We start from the raw sequence: 21,731 nt of genomic DNA, 5'->3' as shown, positions 1-21,731 counted from the left end.
ATAGGCTTCTAAGGGATTGAAACTTGCCAGCCCCGAAAAGTTATTAAAGACATTGTTAAAGTAGGGGTGTGTGATTTGGAAACGACCGAATTTTGAATTTTGAGATTTTGAAAATACACAATTCAAATGGTCCTACCTTCTTTCCTCCAACGCTGGCTCTGACTCCACCCATTCGAAGAACATGGACGCGCAATCATGCACGAGCGAAAACTCAGATGCGCGAGAGATTGTAATGACGATTTACTACTAATCATGGAACCGGCTTTACTGACGAGATGCGCATGCGTCACGAGCTTTGAGTATGCGCACGAAGGGGGTAACGCGCGCTGGGGGGAGGCTAGCACCTTCCAACTAGCACCTGATTGGATCTAGAAAAGTAGGTGTTTCATTCAAACACACAGGCAGCCTGTCTACTGTCAGTTGGAGGGGCGTGGTTACATATGTTAAGCAGACACAAAAACCGTCAAACCTACGTCATCAGGGAAAGTCCTCCAATGCAGAGGGGAGGGGAAATTTCAGATTTTGATTAAAGATTACGAAGCCAAACATTTTTTTTTGAGTGAATTGACTTGCATGGATGAATTGTTCACCACAAAACGATCAATTTAGGCAAACAAAGTATGGTTAATTTTGAATTCATTGGGACTTTAAGTTTATCAAACGACGAGAATACTTTTTGTGCGCAAAAACAAACAAAAATAACAACTTTATTTCAACTATTCAACTATTTCGAACTGCGCTGTTAAACTAGTGAACTGACTCGAGGCCCACAGAGAAGGAAATGAATAGTTGAAATAAAATCGTTATTTTAGTTTTTTTTGCCCACAAAAAGTATTCTCGGCGCTTGATAAACTTAAGATTGAGCCACTGTAGTCACTTGGACTATTTTAACGATGTCTTTAATAACTTTTCGGGGAACAAGTTTCAATCCCTTAGAAGCCTATGGAGGAGTGATCCAGCTCTCAGATTTAATCAAAAATATCTTAATTCGTGTTCCGAAGATGAACGAAGGTCTTACGGGGTTGAACAACATGAGGGTGAGTAATTACTGACAGAATTTTCATTTTTGGGTGAACTATCCCTTTAAATGCCTCATGCTCATAAGCAGACGATGCAGTGAGAGTTGTTTTGCCTGATAACGTCTGCTGGAAAAATAGTTAAAACCTGTAAATGCATGATGGATGGACGTAGCTGGTTTAAGCTGTCACCCAGCTAGTCACCCAGCCTTATCTGCTAAAGAAGTGTGAAAACCCTTTTAATACCAGCAATGCCCAGATTGGAAAACCATCTTAGGCTGGTTTTAGCTGTTGTTGTTTTATTTTTCAGCATTGTCATTATCCCTTACTGGAAACCAAGTAAAAAAAGACTAATAAAAACGCTCTTCTAACATACATTAGCATAATGCTAAGCTAACAGTTAGTTTAACAGTTAATTGTTCATTGCACTTATTATAGATACTGATTCAAAATTACATTTTCATAACAAAAAAAATAAAAATCGGCTGTATTGGTGTGGCACTTGTACTTGCTCTGCTAAAAAATATTCCTGCAAAAACTAAAGCTAAAACCAGTCTATGGTTTAACAGGGTTATTTTAGAGGGGTTTTGGACAATTATTTCAGACTGGGAGACCAGTTTGTCCATCTTATCATTAGTGAAAATAACCTATAACAAAATGTATTTAAAATACATTTATTTCATACTAAGTAGGCCTATACTACAAATCCATTAACATATTTACTGACATATCGCTTGAGACTTACTGATGTAATTATAATTCAACTTTATGTGGAGTACTTCTTTATTGCACAATGCAATGCAACCTAAAATGTATGATCATAAAAAGTATGATCTCTGTATAATATCAGTCTTTAAATTTAACTTAAGTGCATTAAGTACAAAATTGGAAGTTGTTCCAATTTAGCAGACTTTAAGTATATCAATTTAATATACCGAAAGTATAATTGCAGGGTACTTACATTAAGTACATAAATATCTAAATGTATTTGTAGTATACTTTGCATAAAATAAATGTATTTCAAATACATTTTAGTATATTTATTTTTCACTAAGAAAACCATCTAGATTAAAACCAGAGGCTTACTAGTATTACTATTTGGAACAGCCTTTGTGTTGGAAGTTGCTTAAAAATGTTGTCTAGGTAGGCAGCTCAATAGTGTTTTGAACATTGTCAGTGTCAAATGTAGCCTGGTTAAAACCAGACCCTTCTCAGTCGTAACTGAATTATAGTCTGGGGAAGGTTCATTCACAGCTCACTTCCAAAGTGGCCGGACGTCGCTCAAATGCCTCTGGGCGCAATTGGATAGACCTAAAACCAATTAGATCGATCGTCATCTTGTAAAGCCCGCCTCAACGTTTGTGATTGGTGCCTCGATTTGGAAAGATTGGAAATGAGCTTGAATGGGGTCTTCGCCAGACTAACTTGCAGAGAAAATCTAAGTTTGCCGGAAGTTCGTCTGGGTTTTCCCAGGCTATGTCAAATGGCCTCTAGTTAGGAGTCTATTGATAATGTGAGAATAAAACCCATGTGACAGCTTTTTCCAAGCTCACACAAAGGTTGAGTGGGATATCGATCAATTCATTGGACTTTTATATCAAACATCTGATGTACCTTTTTTCCTAGCCTGGGCGATGACATCAGCAGCACTCTTGCTCATCACTTTGGTGATGTAAAGCGGGCAGTTGGTCTGGTTGGCGATGGTCACAGCCCGGTTGATGGCCTCGGCCTCCACCTATAAAACATCGGCCGACACTCACTGACCTTCGGCTGAAATTACAGACGCAGCCGAGGTAAAGTGCTGCTCAGCACCTCCTGAACGCTGACTGCACTTTATGTGCGCCAACGGACTCGGCTAAAGGTTTCTGGAAGGCTGATATCAATGATCAATGACTTTGGCAGCAAAAACAGTGGGAAAGTGGAAAGTCTGAACTCCCCTGATCCCTAAAGGGAAACAAACCATAAATGTGTTTTAGTGCAGCATGTTTGAAGGTTATTTTGGAAGCGTTTCTCGGGTCTCGATGTACGTGTAAGGCCAATGATGTGTTAAAAACCTCCTTTGATGTGGTGCACAGCTGTCATTTTGCAGTATGAATGTTTTGATGGTGTATTTGGTGTGGTGTGATGAGCTCTAGATTGTAGCACTATAGTCAAGGTGCATTTGAAGTGTTTTACCTCCTCTGGGCGGCTCAGAACGTGTCCCTCTGGACCAGTGATACCCAATCCCAGAATCCTCTTCTGCTCCTAAAAGCAAAAACAGAGTAAAAGAGATTTATATGGATTTCACGTCAAAAAACTAAACGAAAAATAAAACCCAATTTATCATTACAGCAATGCAGACATTTTACTTTGACTACAAATACTACATTTAATATTATATGATTTCTTTTCATCTGCATGAACTGCATTAACTGGAAGGGAGGATGATAAATGTCTTTAAAAATGTCACAATCTTAATGACCCCATTTTTTCCCCATCTTTTGAGGTGATATACTGGAGACTAAATTTAATATAAAAATCAGCATTGCCATTACAGGAATAAATTACATTTTAAATATATTCGTATAGAAAACAGTCCTTTAAAATAGCAATCATATTTCACAATATCACTGTTTTTACTGTATTTCTGAACACATAAATGCAGCTTTGGTGAGCAGAAGTGACTTCTTAACACTTTTGAAACCGTTAGTGTATTTATATATGTTGAGCTCACCTCAGCAATGATGTCACCGTTCTCTGCGTGCACCTGGGCGATGGCTCCCATGTCCCTGATCCCACTGAACACTTCATACATCTATAACAGACAGGAGACACAACGTTCGGTGTGTTATCTGTGTTCATGCAGTGCAGTGTGTATTTTCTTCTGCTCTGGATTTATGGCTTCAGGAAACGTGGTGAACATGCTCTCTCAAATCACATCAGTGCACGGAGAACTCATCATTACTGCATTCTCAATGCACCCAAAACAAGCATTTAGACTTTATGAAGTAAAAAAAAAGGTGTCTAATCCAAATTTATAAGCATAATTAAAGGCATATGCATGAGAGATCATGCTTTACAGTCATACCTGGGAGTCGTTTAGCTGAAAAATGTCCTTGTAAGCCAAGTAGACCAGGAAAGAGTTGACACCTGGGAGAAAAAGACCAGGATGTTAGACATCATCAGACATGGACACACAAGCAGAGAGGAGCTGCTAGAACAAGCAAGGGTGAAGTAACTGTGTCACAGACAGTTTAAAAGCAGAAATGTGCAGATTGTACCGCTGTCTTGTAATGATTTTTCCTTGTGTGTAATTTGAGCCATAAAGTGAATCATCACTTTCATGTGGGAATACTATACTAGGTGGATAAACCTATATCATTGATGTAACTGATTTGCAAAACATTGCAAATGTATTAAATATAATTTTTTTTAGAGATATAACCGTTTAAATTAAATTATAATAACTTGTACGTTCTGGGTGAATTTTTAATTGAGTTTTAACGCTAGTAATAATAACATACTAAACTCTTGCTTACATTTTCATTGCACATATTTAAAGGGACATTGTGTAGGAATTTCTCCCATCTAGCGGTGAAATTGTATTTTGCATTCAAACGAATTGTGCTCTCCAGCGCCTCGCTTTTTCAAATGCGTGTTGCATCTACGGTAGCTGTTATGTACCAAAAAGCAACGACAGCTCTCTGCTATTATAGTTTTTCAAGATGGCGGAACGACATGGAAGCCTCCGTGGACCTACCCGTCACATGTATATAAAGATAATAAATTCTTAGTTTATGAGGATGAGTCAGATAATTGGCAGAGGTATTTGTACATCATTGAGGACATATTTATGAATAAAAATATTGATTTTAGATAATAAAATACCTAAAAAACTACACATTGTCCCTTTAAGCTAGTGATTTCTTGCCGAATTACAAACACCTCTTTAGCTCGTCGCGCCTCTCCCAACTCATCACCGCTCTTACGGGTGCTTGTGAAGGCATGTCTCGAAAGATAAAAGGTCCAACATTAGAAATACTTTTAGCTGTGTTGCTATGTGTCATGACTCATGAGAGAAAGCAACTGAGTAGCTAATATTTTGTCATGAGCAAACGCGATTGTCTCATTTATTATAAACCCATCCAATGTATCTGCACCAGGCGCATGTGTGAGGAACATACCGTGATCTTTGACCAGCGCCTCGACCTCCTCCTGCATGCCCTTGTGCCACTCCGTGATGTCCACATGGAGAGAGTAATCACAGCAGGACTTGTGGTCGGCCCACTCCCTCCACTGGTTAAAGGCAGCGATCAGACTAACGCCCGGCTCCGGAACCACATGATCAACTGAAAATACACATCAAAATCGAAATATATTGATCCTATATACTTAAAGTGAGGGAACTTGTGTATATACTATAGAATTAAATGGAAGGATATTAAACTTCAAAATTTAACTCGTCCCACACATTTTGGGGTTTAAAAGACACTTAATATTCAGTGATATAATCAATTTGATTGCACTGACACTATTGGATGAGAACAAAACAAAACTTGCTGAATTGAATTTGTTTATTAATTGTGTTTAACATGATTTTATTTTTATGCTTTAGTAAAAAAGTTACATACAGCACCTTTAAAGCTGAATTAAGCATTTTTCATAATTTGATTATTTTTCATATTACTTTTCATAATTGAATTAACTTTGCAATGTTATTGAATCAGTTTATGAAGCAATACGATCAGTTTATAAAGCTGCTATGTCTAATTTATTCATAAATCAAATTCAGATAAAATGTACATTCTTTATGTAGAAATTTGACTATCATCCAAAACATATTAGATATGAATCCTTTTGTATTACATTTTGAAAATAAAACTTTATAATTAGTGGCTAATTACTGCAGAAAAAACAAAGAAATGACTCCTGTTAAATACAAAAAATCATGAGATTATGATTCATAATTTTAATAACTAAATTGCATATAAATTAATATTTTGTAATTATTTTTGTTATTATATATCTTTAAACACAATTATATATATATATATATATATATATATATATATATATATATAATATTGTTTATATACAGTATATAACAATAATATTGTATATACATACTGTACATATATTTGTGTGTGTATATATACATAAATGCCAACAATTTTTATATATAATAATACAATTCCATATATATTTTTTATAAATTGCATATAAATTCTTTTATGGTCTCTTTATGAATTTTTTTAGACGTACTGATCATAGTGGTGCCGCCAGCGAGAGCAGCTCGTGTGCCCTGGTAGAAGTCATCAGCCGCTGTCATGCCCCGGTCGGGCATCTGGAAGCGGGTATGAACGTCAATGCCACCTGGGATCAGCATCCTGCCGTGTGCGTCGATGATCTTCACACCACCAGGAACTATGAGGTTTTCACCGATTTGCCTGGAGAGAGAAAATAAGCGTCACAAAGGTCAACAGAGGTCATCTCTACTGTCAGTCAATACATCAGACCAGAAAAACAATGACATTAAATAATAATTAAAAAACACTTGCTTGATGACTCCATCCTCCATATAGATGTCGGCATGGAAAGACTGATCATCGTTCACTATCTTCGCACCTTTGACTAGAAGACGGTCACTCTGTGAGAAAGGGAGACAGAGAGTCATACAAAAACTGCATTTATTCCCAGCAGCTGTATGCTAACTATTTATACAATAATTTGACTGTAACTCAATAGGTCTCACGTGCTCTCAGTTTAAGCACAGAAACACATTGTTTTTGCATAGTATGAACAATAAAACAAAAATGCATTTGCACATTTCACAGTAACATCTCCTTAACTGGCGGTTCTTAAAGGCCACATACCCACTGCTGCTCAATACAGGTTTCTCACACACACACACACACACACACACACACACACACACACACACACACACACACACACACACACACACACACACACACACACACACACACACACACACACACACACACACACACACACACACACACACACACATACACACACATACACATATCTCAAAACAATTGTAAGCTCAGGGGTGACTTTTATACACACATGGATAACTTAGGGGATTCACCTTTGCATTTAAAGTTCCCCTATTGTTTTATTTAAAAGGCTCCTAATTTAGTTTTGAAGGTCTCCTACAATAGATCTACCTGCAATGTCAAAAAAACACTTTAAGTCTCTCATAATATACATTTCAGTCAGGACCACTTTGAGAATGAAATTTATTGACAATCTTTGGATTTGGCGAGAGGCTTAGGCTCTAAGGTGCTCGAGCTAAACAGCTTGAGATACATCCTTGAGACACAAATCCCTCAAGCCTTTTAATAACCAAATGTTGCTAAGCATATGTTTACAGAAGGAGATACAATGATTATGCACATAGAGTTTCTATACAGAATCCACTGCTCTGTTATGAAGATGCTAGGAGGTGAAGGGTTGGAGGTGGTGTAAATGTCTGTGCGACAGACTGCGGAGCATTTGTTGAATGAGCTTAAATACTATAGTTGATTAGAGTAGGTGGAGTAACCAGGTCTCTTAAGTGTCACGCATTGAGCGACAGTCACTCATTTCGGTCTTTTGTCACGCACTCCCGCCACACATTGTATTTCTCACGCGGAAAAACGATATATATTATATTTAATATGCCACAGCGCCCCAAATTTCTCAGGCCGCCACTTATCAGCCAATCAAAAAAAAAGAAAGGGGCTACACAATAGCCAATCAGAAAATAGCACTAGTGTATCTGGGTAAGATTTAATGCAACAACCAATGAAAAAAAGCATATCCTGGATTTGTTAACGTGATTCTGCTACAACATCTTCCGAAAGTTTCGTTCACCCACAGAGGAAACCACTGGAGCTCCAAACATCACTTTGAGCACAGAGTAACTCATGATCTCCTGTTTTAATGTTACAACAAATTCACAACTTGTTTGACACAAACAATGACAACTTGACTGCTGTTAGTGAATGTTTCCCAGATAATTAGCATCAGTTTTTCATGAGTGTCTATAACTTAGTCAACAGTTTTACAGCCTTTTCACACACAACACCTGCTCAAAACAAGTAGTCTAGGCCTAGTCATATTTTCGCTACCACACGATGACTGACATGTTGTCATGAAACAACCCCCCCCCCCCCCCCCCAAATCAAACGAGCATCAGCTGATATTGTTTAGCGATCAGGGTTCTGCCTGAACTACGCGTGAATTACTTTCGATCACTCAAGCTCTATTGCAGCTTCAGCTCTTTTCTCAGTGTCTGAAACGGTTCGATCAAGGATTCAGTCTCTCTAAACCCCTCCTTTATGAAATCCTGCTCTGCTCTGATTGGTCAGATGACCCAGTCTGTTGTGATTTGTCGATCGCTTACAGCGAATGTCATGGTTTGGAAGTGCAGCAAAGTGGATTTGCTTTGGCAGCGCAGAAACCAGCGTCTTACACGAACCAGACTCTTTCAGTCTCAGCTACAACTAAAGTGTTTTAGGTCGGGTCAAAGTAGACATTCACGCTGGCATTATACAAACTAGTTACAAACCTATGTAGCTTTGAGTAAGAAGTAAGACTGGAGTTACTGAGGAGCAGTTCAGAATCGATCCATCAACTCCATTTATCTGCACTTTGATCTTTAAAACATTGCAGACCTTTTAGATTCACAAACAGCTATATTAGACACTATGAAAGGTAATATTCGAAAAAGCATAATAGGGGCATTTTAAGGCAATTGACTATAAACCTTGCAGGGTGTATGTGGCTATAAAAAGTCAACACTGTTGTTAACAATGAAGTGATTTGATTTGATTTGATAAATGTTTTTGCATGACAAGGTCACTGTAGGAAAAATCCAAATGAGATGCAGACAGAGCTCTTCAACTGGAGACTCGATTTGTTTTACAGACAAGCACTGGACATGGGGTTCAATCACAGATGAAGCATAAAGATCACTAAGGCACATCAGAAAAACACAGTGATTCTTATCATGCTAAATGGATTCTGACACGCGATCATGGGCACAAATGTTGTTTAAGGACACCGCCATTGACTGCAGCCCGCATGCTTTTCTTCTGTCAGACACAGTTCAATTATTTTTCAATCAATATTAAATGATTGAATGCAACAGTATTGCCACTTTAACCCATCGTTATAGTGCATGACTTCATGATGGGATGATGGGAATTGTAGGGGGTTTAAGAAGATCTTAGCTGCATTGTACTCTGTAATTAATGACCTGAAGAGATAATTGTCATGAAAGTCCTATTCTTTAGCTGGTTGACTGCTAATGAGTAGCTATCGTTGAGCCGTGGTTCATGATTCTACTGTAAGAAAAGAGCCTGTGGTGTGGAGAACAAGACATTGCTGGAAAGACTGATAAAAAGAAAAGTATTTATAGATAAAATATATTTATGACTGACCACACTTAAACTTAATATGCTTTACAATCATATCAGATTGATTTTATTTTACGAAACAATGTTGACTTTACAATTTAGTACAGTATGTCAAATTTTTAGTGCTGTTGACTAGCCATGAAGTTTGATAGAAAATACTATTACTAACCTACTATAAGAGGCACAACAAACTACATTTCCCATCATTCTTTGTAGCAACACAGTTAAAATGATAAACAATAAAATACACAGCATCTGGTTTAAGACATGCTTTTTTTGGGCGTTAAATAATGGTGCAAATACCAGTAAATAGACTAGCGTAAACGTAAATCACCTTCCGTGATTCATTTAAATACTCTACTTTCATAAATTTAGCGTCTGAAAGGGAAACTCCTACAAATGCATATTCAATAAGGTCAGCCGCATAAATAACCCTGTCCATGCCTTTTTTAGCACTCATTTTTCACTGTGTGTCTTTAGTAAATCCTGATAGTAGTTTTTTAACGCCAAAAGAGGGTTTGCGCTGGTGCAAGTAAGTAAATCTGGCCCATAATGTGCATCATTTGATCTTTATTATGTTTTATTAGGGGGGTTGAAATTACCAAAATCCTATATCACAATATGAATAATTTTATTTCATTAAAACGATATATTATGAGAAAAGTGGAAGTAAGGGTTTTACAATAAAAGAAACTGAAAATAAAAAATGCTGTAGAATTTACTTGAAACCTTTTCACTCATAAATTGCTAGAAAATACAAAGAAATGGCAAGTAAAATAAGACATTTTGAAGTGGAAAAACTGAAATAGTATTCTCTTGTAAAACATACTCTAAAATTAATTTGACAAAATAGATATCAGATATCATTGATATTTCACCAATTTTGACATAAATTTCCATATCACATGAAAAAATGAATACTAGCCTAATCTAAGTAAACTAATACTAAGATAAAAAAACAACTAATTACAAGTAACAGCACAAATAAATATAACAGAAAAAAAATTAAAACCTCTACCGGATGACAAATCTCTTACGGTTCATCCCGTGAACAAGACGTACTGTTAAATGTAGTAAAAATGCATTAAAGTATATTTGTATTGTACTAAAAACATACTCAAGTACAATTTTAATACATTTAATAGTACGTTTTTTTCACCCCTATTTTCCATTATTGCTAAAATATAGCCTATGTATTTTTGATTGTTGTTAGTAAGTGGAAAAGAGAGAATTGTTTTATTCAGACCAAAGTACCCTGAACACACCTTGCAAATGTCCCTCCCCAAAAACGTTTTTTTCTAAAACATGCGAACGGAAATGAGACGTCATCTGTCTCTGAGATAAAGCCTCTGCTTTACTATTACACACACAGTAGCTCAAACCATATTTATCATCGTAGTCGGCTGTGCCACAAAGCGCTCGCTCATGCTGAAAACATCTCGGAGACATCAAAACCATCTTAACTTTGTTAGTCACAGTGGAAGGACTCCAGAATCACGTGGTGGGCTATTTGTGATGTTTACAGAGCTTCAGATCAAGATGAACTCGTTTTATTCAACCGTGACAGGACTTGTGCTCTGTAGTTGTTTGTTGGTCACTCTTCTACACAAATCCATTACTAGTGCTGTGTCAAGACAAACGCTGGCTCATTCTGCAGCCTAAAGGCTCATTAAAACAGACCTTTACATCTGGTGAACTGCTGAGCTTTCAGCTTATTCAGCAGTAGTTTAGTGTTCTTATGCATTCAGGAATACTGACCAGTTATACGATTAAAGACTAAATTAAAGGCAGCATTTCAAATTTAACTAAATGGATGCTTATGTTCCTGGATGCTCAATCAAAAAATATAATTGTCACAGCTGAAGCATCAAAAACATCACCCAAGGAAAACTTAAATGACCCAGCTAACAAAAATGTATGTTCCAAGAATGTTTTGCTAAAGTTCACATTGTTATAAATGAGTTATTTATGAATGTTCTCTGACCGTTCAAAATGTTTTTTTTTCTTGGTTATGTGAACGTTAAAGAAATGTTCCATTTTATCATTCTTCAATTTTTTTTGAAATGTTACTTTTGAATGTTCTCTGAACATTTAAAAAAAAATCAGACGAACGTCCAACTGAAACATTTCAGAAAAAAAAAATGTATAGGTTAAATAGTGTTTTATGTAAAATGTTTTGAGATCATTATTAAAGACCAGATAACTTTTGAATGAACATTCTATTAATGTTACTGGAAGAACGCTTGCTTTAACTTTAACATTAGCTAAAGTTCTGCGAAGGTTCCCTGTTAGCTGTAGAGCTGCTGTGCATCCATGCTTGACAAAGACTGGAGGTTAACATGTCATGACCCTTATGACCCTAGATCTGATCTGGATAAGCCTTGTGTCCAAAATACCCTCCACTGGTAACACAATCACCAGTGAGAGCCCGGGATAACCATCAGAGGGCACTCCAATCTGGACTATTACCACACCTTCACAGACTCCATTTCCCATAACCCTTTGCCCGGACTTTTTAGCCATGATTACATGCAGCTGTGAATCATTAACCTCACCGGCTCTGCCTATTAGAGCCTGGTTCACCCTATCACTCATTGTGAAGTTTTGTATACAGGTATTATTGCGCTGCATTTCGCTGGTTCCATGTGTTTTGGGTTTCGGACTCTCTGCCTGCCTTTGGAGTACCCGTTTGCGTTGTTCCCAACCTTGCATGTGTTGTTTGTTTGTACTGCCTACCTGTGTTTTGACTGTTCTTAACCATTATTAAAAGCTGCATTTGGATCTCAACCTTCTTGTCTCAGAGCAGTTCGTAATACATATGACACATGGCTGACACTGAACTCTGACTGCACCTTTCCTAAAAAGAATAAGCTTTACATGAGTGAAATATGAAGCTATTTGCTTTTAATATTAAAGTAGATCAGTAGTAACAAACAGATGTATAGTGTATAAACCAGACCATGTGCTAGATGACCCGTCCATTGATTCTTTACTGTCAGGTTCTGCCTCACTAATGGCAATTATTTCAGCTTTGCTGACCACATTTGTGGCACACAATTAAGTAAACGCACACCTTAAGTTTCAAGGTGCAAATTAATAGTCTAAATATATAAGAAGGAAAAATATGCATAATCGTAATATGCTATTTTTTTATTATTATTCACCAATATTTTGGTTTTTCAAGATGTAATGGAGGACAGATATAAATATTGTATTGTATAAATAATATCTGAAATACCATGACGTAAGATTCAAGACTGCAGATTAAGCTTAAAATGCTTTTAAATCATTTCAGAATCTGATATGTACAAGCACACATGAAAGGTTCAACAATGGCGTATTTACTATTGGATATGGTGTATTTAAGAGATGTTAGTAAAAGAACAGTGGAAGAAACAAATTGTTATTGTCAATGTTGACTTTACTATTTAGTATGTACACATTTTGAGTACTGTTGATGACTAGCAATGAAGTTTGATAGAAAATACCACTTATTTACCAGGTTTATGAGGCGTCAGAATGGCATGACGAAAACTACATTTCCCAGCATTCTCTGTGGCAACACAGTTAAAACAATAAATAATGAAGAAATGCAAAGATGAAGCATCAGACCTTATGTTCATCACTAGATCTTTATTATGTTTCCTTATTGCCAAAATAACTTTTTTTTGTAGTAAGTGGGAAAAAAAAATCTATTGAAAAATATAAAAAACTACAATTCACATACTAACCCTTAAAGGAGTAAATGGCTTGGGGAATAATCAGATCATGCAATTATCATGAGGCATTTCTGAGACAATAATCATCTTCTCAATCAAATATTTTTTAAAGGTATTCTTTCACCAAATGGAGGACCGATATAAATATTGTACAAATAAATAGATATGTAAATATATATAATGTCTACAACACAATAGTTCCACCCATCTCTTATTAAAAAAAAAACACTGTTATGTTAAGGCATGGAGAGTGTACAATGTAGTGAAAAAATATCAACATTATACAAACAAAATAAACATTAAAATACACACAGTATATGGCCACTAGTTAATACGAGACTATGTCATCATGTCTGTGTAAAATTGCAAAATTCCAAACCCTCTAATCGTGATATATTTTGCATGAGGTCTGCGCAAAAATACCAAGAAGAAAGGTTACGCAACTTTCTTGTAAGAATGTTGTCTTGAATCTGCAGAAGGACGTAAACTCGTCTCTACATGTATTTACATGTTTATGGCGTTTGACAACAAAAAACAGCCACAAAAAACAAAAGCTGACACCAATCTAGAACAGCAGACCCTCCAAAAATAACTTTACAAGCTCTAATAATACACATTTTAATGTAAATGCTCATATTTCAATTCATAATGAATTGAACTGCTTACAATAGTGTATTACTCAAACTGCAAAAAACTAAGTTAAAATATTTTTCTGTGGTTACAAATACTGTTGATCTCACTGAACTCGTCCTGAACCCAGAATATTCCTTTAATCTATTGTAAAGCCTGTCAATGGGCTTAATTGGTCATTACGTAACAGCAAAAAGATCCTCTAGTCTAGTAGATAAAGCAGTGCAAATAGTGTTTGTACTTAAAATGTTGAACTAAACGCTTGTTATGTTTACATGTATTTCCGACAGCTAAGAGTGCCTAGTGCCGCTCAGTTACGAGTAAAGAGACAAATACAGCACTTAGTCATTTTCTCTTCTTTTTCCCCCCTCGGCTCGGTAGCACGTAGTGTGCACTGGAGTGAATGAGAGGTTGCTAACGATGGCTTCCAGAGAGCCCATCCATACCAGACCAAATCCCTGCGACCCACTTACAGCAAATCCGGTGCATACTTTTATCCTAAAGACACACTACTCAAATTGACAACCAGGGGGGCTCCCAGAAAAACTGCCTTTCCGAAAGTAATGTACACTGAGAACTAAGAGAAGTGTGGTCCAGTAAGTGGGTCAAACACAGTCAGATTGGAGAAGGTACCGTCACATCTAGCAGTAGTGGAAGTGTTTATGTGGCTGAACAGGTTTGTGTTTCACGTCTTCACAAGAATAACATGTATGCATGAGGTCTAAACATAAAAAAGAAAACATTTTGAGGGTCTGTTCTGCTCTGTTTGCTGCGCTTTAAAAAAATAGAAAACAGAGATCATAGATATTGTAGAATTATTTTAGTAATGCCTCACAAACGTCCACTGACAAATGATTTAATCAGTCAGCTGGCTTACCAATCTTTATTTATCTTTCCACATGTGTGTTTATTTTGCTTTCGAAAGACATTATACAGTATTTTGAGTGGAAAGAATCATATTTTACACAATTACATGAATGGAGAACATTGTGTTTGAAAAATGCAAGCGCGCAGTTCATAACAAAATGCAAGTTTTGATTGCATTCTCAGCATTGTCACATTAGGTGCTACAACGAGCAATAGTATAAACTGTTTTCTTCTACATTTGATGTTTATAGCTTGCACATATGGTTTAAAGGGGTTTATATATCCTTATTCAGCACTCTGAGATTGCTAGAGCTTCATGCAAACAACAAAATTGACTCCATACATGAATATTTTCTATTTTCAGGTCAAGAAGTTCTCCCTAAATAACAGCAAGTTAATTATCACTGATTATTGGAGCACAGATTATTCAGTCTTTCTACTTTTCACATCTAATTCAATGTGGAGTTTGCAATTTCTTTGTAATTATTTGTGAAACGTACTTGCAATTTCTGAGTGAAAATAAAAAGTCTGAGTTTGCTGTATTCCAGGAGCTCAACTTCTCTGCGCTATAGCTGGAAATCTGCAGTCTTTCTGATCCCGAGGGTTAATCGCGAGTTCAAATCAGAATGACGTCCTCGGTTCTGAACAAACAATCGGTGTAATCTACAGGATCAAGGTGCAGTCAAAGATGGAAAATGATCCTTATCATGACAATTTAGGCCGTAAAAATGTCACAGTTTTACCCAAACGGGTGTCAAATTGTAGCGAGCAGTTTGTCGACACTTGCCAGCAATCAAAAGCACATTAGGTGTTGAAACCAAGTTTATTGGCACTGACATTGTTCTCACGAAGACGTATCATTACGTGCTATTACTCAACAATTTCCTTCAGTGATTTTTCTAACCACACATTTGAAGCACACACACCAGCACTGCTACATTTACATGTGAAACATAAAACCTCACAAAGGAGATTTCTACATCTCATGTGTTTTAGATGGTTGTGAGATTAAATGGAGGGCAAACTGTTTAATTCTCCTGTTAATCTCAAATTCGACATAGGGTTTCAGAAGAGATGTGTGGTTAGAAAAATAACAATCCCATTATGTTTGCAAAATGATAAGATGGAACGTTCCCTTAACATTCGCACAAACAAGACTAAACATTGGACGTTTTGAACACTATTAGAACATTTAGTCTTTATAACTTAATGGGAACATTCTGGGTCCATGCCGATCAACTCTTTTCTTTCTATTATAAAATAAACCAAGTTGATACTTCTAAGAAAAGTATCTGATAACAGCTGAGTCTTGAGAGAGCAACTTCTGAACAATAAAATGCTGCATTCATTTCATAATTACCGTAATTTCGAGATGACAACAGATGATGTTCTACTCTGAGCTGTTTTTTTTATGGCAATACTATCAACGCCTAAATAAATCTGCAGCAGTCATGTGGTACAGCGGTCACATGTTACAAGTAGGAGCTCTCTGCAAATTCCCAGCTTACAAGTTGTAAATACGAGGGCGTGAACACTTTTACCAAATTGAAATCTCGTAATTACGACATGGTGTGAATGCACCTAAAGTTTCAGAATATCTATCATGATGGGTTGATGAGTTTTTTAAGGTGAGCTTCACTGCTGTCACCAATTCAAACGGGAGTCAAAGGGAATGAACGGCTGCACTTTTACCAAATCAATGAGAGCATGAGAGAGAGCAACACAAAACCAGCGGGTCTCACAGACACTCGATACGCTGCAGATGATGAAGTCAGGCGAAGCAGAACATTGTCTGGGCTGTGGGAATGTGATTGCTGCAGAAAACATGCCTAAAAAGTGGGCAGTGTGTGTGTGTGTGTGTGTGTGTGTGTGTGTGTGTGTGTGTGTGTGTGTGTGTGTGTGTTTCAGAGGGAAAGGATAGAGTGCTCAGGCCATGTTTGTCATGAGTGGTGTGGCGATGTGACACTGTCAGACTATGATAAAATGAGAAAGAAGTATAAGAAGTGTAATTTAGTATAATTGTAAAAACGTCCCCGTTCAGCCCTTCTCTTTTTGCTTTGAAATAATTATTTATAGAAGAAACATAAGAATAACTTTTAAAATGTAAGAAATATTTCAGGTTGGACCGAAGCAATTGAGGTTTACTTGATTATACATAATTTTTTAGAAAAATCATGTGAGTATCAAACATCATCCATCAGGCTTTTAAGGAAGGTTTATTTGTTCATCTCTCAATCATCATTATCTTGTATTGCATTATATGTTTTAATACTAAAGAGCATTGATCTTAAAACTAAGCATTTAAATATCATCTTACTGAGATATATTACTGGCAGATATAGAGTGAGAGGTGATATTATATCTAAGTATCTGTATACTGTTATTAATATCTCACTGATTTACACTACAAGCATCAGAATGTAATCTTATTTTTTGCCCTTATAAATATCAGCAGCATTTGCACCAAATAGCATATTTTTGTGTTTTTTACTCCTCGGGAATGAGCTTCATATTCTCACTATATCATCATATATGATCCATAAAAGCCTGATGTATCAGATATGACATAAAACACATATCAGGCTTTACATGGTTAAGAATCTTCATGCAGATCTTTACAATCTCATTCACATCTCCACATATATTAACTGGGGTGCCAGTCGCATTCGCCTTTAATTTACAATTACACATGGCAGCTTTTGATTCTAAACACAAATGAGCAATGATGCAAATGAGATTTAAAATCTTTGTGAAGAAAAAATGTGGGTCTGTTCCTCATCAAAGCCGATAAACAATATCATAAGATTTTATATATATAGTACATCAGTCATATGGACTAGTTGTAGGTTATTTTATTGTGCTTTTTTGTTCCTTTTAGAGCTTGACAGTTGATTTCAGTATAAACTGTCACTGTATGCAAACGAGCTGTATTAATATTCAAACATGAACAGCACACAGATTTGGAACAATGACATAATGTGAACTATTCCTTTAAGTCTTTGAGTGTGTAGTATAGTGTAGTATAGTATCAGCGTTTGCCACCCACTGGCAGTCTTATCACCATCCCTTAAGATGGCTGAAGCTTAGCTGACGTTTAAGAGCTAAAGGCAAGATCGAACGGCAAAGGCAGAGATTTCCTCTCTCTCACTCCTGTCCCAGATCTGTCCGTTCCTGCAGGCCTTCTGCAACCAGATCTGCACCGCCTCTAAAACAATCCCAGAGAATATCGAATGCAGCAGTGCACACTGTCTTTGCACTATGATAGGCCAGTGGTGGACGGAACATGTATTACAGGCAAGTATCACCACATACCATGACACACACTTTACATTCACTGACCTACTTTTCAGAAGAGGATTTTCATCCATTTCCTCTGGAGAAGGTTTTCTGCATTTGCCACGGCTATCAAACCAGCGGGGGTGTATGAGGAGGCCATTGCTCCGGCATTTAAACCGAAGCTGCTTTTTACATGAATGAATTGCACTTTTGAAGGTGGATTTTGACAAAGCCATCATTCACTTTAGATATAGCCTATCTTGTAAGATACATTTCTGCAATAGATATATACATTTGAAGGCTCAGTTGGAATAGTGAATAATGCTTGATTCGATTCTCTGATTTGAGGCTATGATATATCCTGAAGGATGTATGCATGCTTTTCACAAGCTAGTTTTTCAAGTTTTCAGAGCATGCGAAACCATAATTCACAAAGATTTCCAAAGAACTGCAATGATGCAATGCTTCACTGAAGATAATATATTCTTAGGTAGATGAGACATATTCCTAGGATCTTAAAATAATACATGTATGCATACATGCTTAACAGCTTTCCATACAGTCGTTTTTAATGTTGAAAAAAAAAACTTTTGATGGCGGATGATTTCAATGCATATAGAGACACTAGTCACAAAAATTCACCAGTGATGAATTACTGTATATTAATTTGTGACATGATATATAATATTATTATAATATTATATTGCTATAGCAACATTATAAGACACATTTTAGGAACAAAATAGGATTGAATCGAATGTAATAAATTGTAGTATTGCAATCAAATGTGAGCAGGTTATGTTTATGGCTGGGGATAATGCATTATATTCTATTTAAACGAGGCTGTTTTATAATGCATGCATGACAGCTTTCCATAAGGTAAAATATTCATCCAGTGGGATAGCAGAGCTTCAATGGATCTGACCCACAAACCCGTTTGATAAGTGGGTCTGAATGTGTGTGTGACACTGAAATGAGAGGTGACAGTAATCCAACATCTGATGTAAAGGTATTGGCAAAACTGGACCACTGTGAAAGCACAAACCCGCATACTGCATATATAAGCTTAACTTGATCATTTCAGGACTGAAATGTCATTATAGGAATCTCCGCTCCTGTTAGGAGTCGCTGTCATCATTTCATCACCTCATTCATAATCGCGAGTGCTTTCAGACCATCATTCGTGTTGATCTGTACTCACAGTGATGCGAGGGATGTTCTTTTTGCCCTGGTATCCGGACATCTCTGCGCTGATGGCTGGAGATCCGCACGCGTAATGGTTCCCGATGCGCGTTTGGAGAAGCTCAATGACACCCGCCGCTGTCGGCACTAAACAACCCAGATGCGATGGTGGGATGTTTCCAGACAATCCTGCAGAGATTCTAAAGGTGGATGATGAAATTTCCCCTCGGTTTCAGGAGACGGGCTCTTCTCTCTTGTTCCGGCGCAGCGGCAGGACGTTCCAGACAGACACTGATGGAGATTTACGCGGCCAAAGCCACCGTGCATGCGCAGCACAACACCCCACCCTGATCCACGCACGCACACACACGCACGCGCGCGCGCGCACACACACACACACACACACACACACACACACACACACACACACACACACACACACACGTTTAAGAATCAATTCTGTTTCTATAGATTTTCTAAGTATTCCTATTCAATCACAAAATTATTTTGATGAGAAACTTGTGTGAAACATGAAAGCATTCAGAAAAGTTACATTTTCTGTATAAAATGAACTGATAAAAATGTTTCATATCCCTGGCTGTTGATAGCCTGGCTATAGTCTCCTTTTGGGGGAATAATATACATTTTGTATAAAAATATATACAGATTATGTTTAGTTTTGTTTGCTGTTCAGATAAAAAATTCAACCAAATTCAAAAGTAAAATAAAGTAGAACTATTAGCATTTATAGAAATCAGTCTCCTGGCCTGGTCTATCCCTGTTGACCTAATTAAGTTTATGAAATAAAATAAAATAAAAGCTGTTAGGAAATATATTGTTTCGACAAGTTTTAATATAGCTGTTTTTTTATGTTTAGAAGCTTAATTTATTGATTTATTGATTTATTTATGAATATACTGGGATAAAGGATAGTAAGTTATGGGTCTGATGTTTCAATTAAACTTCACTGAAACCATTGAACAATATAATATATTTGATTAGGACTAATAAAAATATTATTGTATAATACAGATGACGATTATTCGATTTTTTGTGCCTTGCTGTATTAAACAATGCGTGTGACTTTTTAAGTCAATGAAAATAAATTGAGGAATTTGAATGTTTCAGGCCTGCTGGTCAATTTTAAGGATTTCTCTTTTGAGAGATCTCATATTTAAATGGGGAAAATGATAACAAGGGAATATGTTGACAAAAATGAATTAAGCATTGCCCCTCCACTGCATATGCAACCTCAGAACACCTGCCAGCAGCCAATCACGTGAATGGAAGCCCACAGGCTCCTCCCACTGAGTTTCTATGGTTGCCGTGGGTAACTGTGCATAGGCTGGTCCTGGTCCTCTACGCCTGTCTCCCATAAATGAAGACCACCGGCAGCACAATGGATCCTGCTCTTTTGTGAGATGATTTGGTATTTCATGGCCTGGTTCTCACTGCATGGCTAATCGGTCTTTATTAATGTGAGCAAAGTGAGAGTACACACTATTTGGAAGCATCTCATATTGTTGAATAGAATAAGACAATGTGATTGTGAAAAAAAACAACAACCAGTGAGCTGCTTTACAAGCTGAAACCAGCTCCAGCATACAAACTACAAGCATGTTACAAACCTCCACTTGCTCTTCTGAGTGTCTAAAATCACAGTGTGCATCTTGTAGTATCTGTGGATCTGGAAAGATGTTTGTTTACTGCCAATGACTAACGTTTCATTTTTACCATCCATTGGCATTTCAGCCATTAGAAGGCAGTAATGTGCAAATTATCACTGACTATATTTAGAATAACATACTAACATACTGTTCCTACACTATGTATACTAGGCACAATTTATCTGAAGTATGCATTTCTAGTTTAAATAAATCCAGTTTAAATTCCATTATATCCAAAAGGAACTATAATACAAATTATATATTTGATTCCTAGAAGCAGTGTAAATAATGTGCAATTTTTAATCTTTTTTTATTTATTTATTACATGATTAGGCGAATAACTTTTGATTTTATGGGCGTGATTCAAATAAAAAAGCCTATGCATGTCATGTGACAAGTTTTGGGGGTAAAGCATCAGTAACGAGTTACATAATCAGATTACTTTTTGAAGTAACTAGTAAAGTAACGCATTACTGATACATTTACAACAAAATCTCAAGAGTTACTTTTTCGAATAAGTAACGCAAGTTACTCATTATTCATTTCAGATTTGGTGTGAAATGGCCTTTACATTAGCCAAAACAGAACTGTTATTTTTTTGCTTACACTTTATTTTAAGGTGACAGTTACATTGTTATTACCTACATGTACTTACAATAGAAGAACTCGATATTGCGACAGAAACTTTTAACTCTCTCTTTTCCAGGACTTTAGACACAGTTGCTCCTTTCACTTAAAGAAGATTAAAGAAAATATTCCAACGCCATGGTACAACGAGCACACCCGGGCCCTAAAGAGAGCGGCCAGAAAAATGGAGCGCAACTGGAAGAAAACAAAGGCATTTCACATTTCATGGAAAGAGAGCACAATTGCGTACAGAGAGGCCTTAAAAGCTGCTAGATCTGCTTATTTCTAACCCTATTAGAAGAAAATAAACAAAACCCTAGGCTTTTATTTGAAACAGTGGCT

General features: G+C 36.7%; 1 protein-coding gene across 2 annotated transcripts in view; it reads right to left on the bottom strand.

Moving 5' to 3' along the window:
* dpysl2a (dihydropyrimidinase like 2a) overlaps window positions 1-21,731 on the bottom strand; it is a 36,101-nt gene that overhangs the window by 10,433 nt on the left and 3,937 nt on the right. Inside the window, exons 2-9 of one of the 2 annotated variants that reach the window (XM_077223407.1) lie at window positions 19,115-19,442; window positions 6,554-6,642; window positions 6,258-6,442; window positions 5,180-5,344; window positions 4,084-4,145; window positions 3,730-3,810; window positions 3,192-3,260; window positions 2,631-2,751 (exon numbers count right to left, since the gene is read on the bottom strand). In XM_077223407.1, coding sequence (XP_077079522.1) covers window positions 2,631-2,751; window positions 3,192-3,260; window positions 3,730-3,810; window positions 4,084-4,145; window positions 5,180-5,344; window positions 6,258-6,442; window positions 6,554-6,642; window positions 19,115-19,156 — 814 coding nt within the window. In that variant the 5' untranslated portion in view covers window positions 19,157-19,442. Of the gene's footprint in view, window positions 1-2,630; window positions 2,752-3,191; window positions 3,261-3,729; window positions 3,811-4,083; window positions 4,146-5,179; window positions 5,345-6,257; window positions 6,443-6,553; window positions 6,643-19,114; window positions 19,488-21,731 lie in introns of those variants that run through there. The other variant, XM_077223406.1, reaches the window with a different exon arrangement.

The sequence above is a fragment of the Siphateles boraxobius genome, unplaced genomic scaffold (genome assembly GCF_051911475.1).
Source record: "Siphateles boraxobius isolate OS27281-9 unplaced genomic scaffold, OSU_SipBor_1 9, whole genome shotgun sequence".
Taxonomy (NCBI): domain Eukaryota; kingdom Metazoa; phylum Chordata; class Actinopteri; order Cypriniformes; family Leuciscidae; genus Siphateles; species Siphateles boraxobius.
Note: the sequence above shows the minus strand (reverse complement) of the source record. Positions and strands in the feature narration are given on the sequence as shown.